The 4,490-nt window shown below is 46.2% G+C and overlaps 1 protein-coding gene across 1 annotated transcript; it reads right to left on the bottom strand.

Annotated features, from left to right (window-relative positions):
• Positions 1 to 333: 333 nt before the first annotated feature.
• On the bottom strand, positions 334 to 600 carry T265_12166 (hypothetical protein; the record flags this gene model as incomplete). Its single annotated transcript, XM_009179228.1, has 1 exon — positions 334 to 600. One exon carries the CDS (start codon positions 598 to 600, stop codon positions 334 to 336), a length of 267 nt encoding a protein of 88 aa, XP_009177492.1.
• Positions 601 to 4,490: the final 3,890 nt, after the last annotated feature.

Below are 4,490 nucleotides of genomic sequence, written 5' to 3'. Positions count from 1 at the left end.
GCTAGAAGTATCAAATTTGATGGTAAATCTATACGGTCCAAATGAATTCACCCCACAGGTCCCCGGGGTTCTGACGTAAACTGCAATAGTGTCGTCCCCCTTTCTCAATGTCAATATCCCCTTCTTCCAGCTTTGATTCAAAAAGCGGTTTATAGGCAGTAATCTCTTGGTCCAAAAGTGCTGGGAGCCAAGGGTGTTTACCTTCTCATTACTTTTTGACACTTGTACACAATGATGGTTATCTCTAAGATCAACCGGTGGCATATAGTTTAGGTCATCTATAAACTCATGGTTTCTCTCACACTTTGAGTTACGCGCTCTTTATGTAGGTGCTCAATTCTGGCGGCGTTCTGCGGTAAAATTAAGTCCAGCTGTTCTTTCTTGCTCCGGTTGTCCATTACCTTTAGTAAGGTTCAGAGAGCAAGCTATTCGAAAATTTGATTCCTGGTTGAAAACGCACGCCACATATTCAACGTTTGGCAGCCACGTTTGCCCACATTTTGCGTCCAACAAATTGCTCGCATTCGATCCTGGCGAAGGTGGACTTCCCATGATCGTGGAACTCAGAAGTGCTGTTAACAATATTATGGCCGCCGACATCGTTATTGATGCGTACACTACTCCGTATTTCGCATTGTCCTACACAAACGCTTATGGGTCGAGCCTATAAAGCTGCAACCAAATAATGGCGCCAGATCGGAATGATATAAACCGCAGGATTTTCTGACAAGTTGTAAACTCCATGGCGTCAAACATTTGCAAAGCATGCAAAGAGATGCGTAAAGCAAGTGCGTTTATTTAATTAGATATGTTGTTTATGGGGGAGCCGGCGCAGCACCTTTAATTGGGTGAACAGACTTTGCCAATTTGTAATGATGAAGAATGCACCTATTCGCCAATATCAATGGAGCAGCCAGTTTGTGGCACTTAGTATTTTTGTATGAAAGAGAAAATAATACAAGAATGGGCAGCCACTCACCGGGAAGTTTTACGTCAGTGTCCTATTAAATGCAGTCACGTCCAGGCACGAAGCAACCAGCGAAAAACACTAAATATTGTGTCATGTTGTGTAGACTTTTTGGGCTGAATGTTGCATTCGGAACTTTTGCATTAAAAAGCGTAATGTGTGCAAAGTGTTGTATATAATTCCACAGGTTGATGGACCCGCCTGAAATTGGCCCAATTAATGCTTTATGGTGGTTTATCCAAGTGCTTCAGTAACAGACGGCGCGTAGCTTCTGCTCCACTGAGAGTCAACCAAGCAGTTTTTGAATTTGCACACTGTGCGGTGTTCTGTTGCTTAATCTTGCTATTCTACTCAAATTAAGTGCACCGTTGCTGCTTTTGAAATCCTCAGTTGCTAAATGACCAACGTGGCTCACCCGCGCTGATTCCGTCTACAGTATCTCTATTTTTAGAATGGTGCGTAGTTTGTGCACGCGGTTTTGCGAACTAGCCGAGATATTTGAGTGTTACTGGTTCAAATCTTTCTGTTTGGTGGTGCTACGCATGACCGGTTACAGTGCCAGTGATAACAACTTGTTGATCTTGCAGCTTTCCGAATAACCCCAACAGACGATCGAGTGCACAGAGCATTCAATGGCGACTGCAAAATTTAGCTGCTAGGGTGAAATATTGCCAGCCCGAAGTTGCCGTAAAAAGATATCAATAATGTCAATCTTTAATGTCAATGCATAAACGCGGAGTAAAGCCAAATAATAAAAAGGAGTGTCGTGGTGAATTTCGAATGGACTTTTGAAACAACCGAGTCGCGAACTTAGCCCCACTTATAACTGAGTACGTCCATGAACGGCTGTCTGGAGTCACCGTGACTTTAGTATACCATAGTGGGTGGAGCGGGAGGCCGGGTATGGGCACAGTGTTGCACGCCAGTTCAGCAAGTCACGATTCACGAATTGATACACAGGATCGAGGCTTTCGCCCAAGTTTCCCTGGTCAGTTTTGTTCTTATCGGTCAGTGGCTGTCGTTCACCTGAAAGGCACAAGTGAAAAAGGGGTGTAGCACTGCTCTTTATGTTCTCAGCGCGGGGTAGTAGAGCGGCACACAGAACGTCCTCCAGCAAAACAGAGCTTTGCCGCCTGACATAACGGATACGGTTGAATTGATGATCATCACCAATCTGAACGGCGAGGCGGCCACATCCATATTGCCAGTTATGTACAGATTCTGTGAAATAAGCCTGGCGAATGTTTTATAAAAACCCCTGGAATAAGAAAGGTGGGCCCTCAGTGCCTAATTCTTGCTGCCCTGCCAGTAAAATGTTTGCCAACTTGACCTAAAGTCCACTGTTTCACCTCCGATTGAGACTCTCAAGGTTGTAATGAGGGATGTCATACGTTACAACCATTCAAGACTGGTAGTCTTGTTAGCGGTAATCAATCACACAATGGTTTGGCGCGCTTCTGCTTGTGCAGCGGTTGACGCTAAGTAACAGATAGAATGTATTCATTTTCTACACAGGGCAAAATATGCATCCAATCTAAAGCTTAAGTATTATTCCTTAATAGTTAAACCAATCGAATGTAGCCTGTTTTGCATCCGAATCGCGCAGCCGTAGGACACACGATCGAAACATAGTGTGTAAGGAAGTGTTGATAATGTGAATAAAACGCACAGATATACCCACAGGTGACAAGCAATAGCTTCACAGTTTTGAAAACATGAGGAATGTACTCCTGCCCAATTGCAGTTCTCTGGCGTAGCGCCTATCATGATGAATATAAGCCAATGATTGAAAATTTTGCTCGTTTCCTGAATAGGCATAGGAATTTGATGTACTTAAACAAAATTTCTTTAACCGTATGTGGCAACTTAAGGCAGTTGACTCACGAGCTACAAGAACATGATGCGTTTTGGTGCCAAACCCTCTCAAGGTTATGAAGACGTTCACGAGATTATTCAGGAAAACTTGTAATCCTCAAGCAAAACCGGAGCCGTCTGCATTGCCCTGTAGACATGCCCCACTCTGTGCTTTGGAGAGTTGACGTTTGAGATCACGCATTTGCCTCTCATCCGGTGTTGAGAACCTTTCAATCAAACTTATTGTTGCCCCCTGTGCGTGCGTATTTCAAAGCAACAACAACCTCACTCACTGGATCAAACCAAGCACGCCGAATGCAAAACAAATGTCATCACAAGCTGCCTCAGCCTTTTCAACAAACTCGGCGATGTTAAGCAGTCGGCTTGCCTTGAACAACAGTCTATAATCGCACTCACAGAGATCTGGCTCACACCAGATATCTCTGACGCGGAGATCGCGATAGAAGGTTACTCTATTTTTCGAGCCGACTCAAAACGAGGGCGGGCAAGTGGGGTTGCTCTGTACTTACATGCGGGCCTACCAATCCCGACTGTCCTCTCTGAAGCCACCCCCGCACCCTTTTGCGGTGCACTATGGGTTCAAACCCCGCTGCGCGGGTCCGATTCTCTACTTCTCGGTGTGGTCTACCGTAGCCCCTTGAGTCCCCCTGAAGATGACCAATTCCTCATACAAACCCTTCAGCAACTCTCCTCCCACCACCACTTCACTCATCTCCTGCTGGTAGGTGAATTCAACGCCCCAAAGGTCTCCTGGATGGAACTCCAACGCGTCGAATCAGGCGGACGTTTTGCTGCGGCGCTGATTGAATTCGTTCAACAGAGCGCTTGGACTCAACATGTCGTTGCACCCACCAAATACCGCGCAGGCCAACCATCATCCCCCCTGGATCTGGTCATCACCAACGAGACACTTCGTTGATCAGGGAACAATTAACGCTCCACTGGGACATAGCGACCACTGTTTGCTGGCCTTTGATTTCATCTGCTTTTGAGGCAGTAATCGCGAGCCTCAAGCGTGGTCTCGAGACTTCTGCCGTGCGGACTTCTCAGGAATGCGCATCTTCCTTGAACAAGTCACACTGAGACCAGCTCCGGTGGAAGAACTATATAGGACCATTGTCCAGAACGTTCACGAGGCTGACGCGACGTTCGTCCCAAGAAAACCAGCACGCACTCGGATGAACCCCAGGATGCCAAAAAGGATTCCGCGACTTCTGGAAAAAAGATCCCAACTCTTTTTCAAAGAGTTGACTACAGTGGATACTGAAGATGACCTGGAATTTCGTAAAATGCGGAACCGCTGTAAATCGGAAATGCGCAAATGGAACATGCGAAAACAAGCCACCATTCTGGACCTCGCTCGAAAAAAACAAAAACGTCTTGTTCAAATACATGAGACATCGCCGCAGAAACAAGCCATCCGCGTTCTCCTTGAAGAACAGAAACAGAGAACCGACAAATGACCCAACAGTGGTATCTGAGGTTTACAGNGAACACTATGCTTGTCTATACTCAGCCGCAGCGTCTTCGTCACATCCCCTCTTGTCAAGGCGGAACTAAAAACAGCCTCTAACCGACTTGGTCTTCACGGTGGATTACATTGCATCTGCGCGTTGGGGCCGACGAGGTCCAGCCAAGGATCCTGAAA

This window comes from Opisthorchis viverrini, assembly GCF_000715545.1.
Source record: "Opisthorchis viverrini unplaced genomic scaffold opera_v5_1287, whole genome shotgun sequence".
Lineage (NCBI taxonomy): Eukaryota > Metazoa > Platyhelminthes > Trematoda > Opisthorchiida > Opisthorchiidae > Opisthorchis > Opisthorchis viverrini.
The sequence above is the reverse complement of the archived record's forward strand: the minus strand, read 5'-3'. Positions and strand labels throughout refer to the sequence as shown.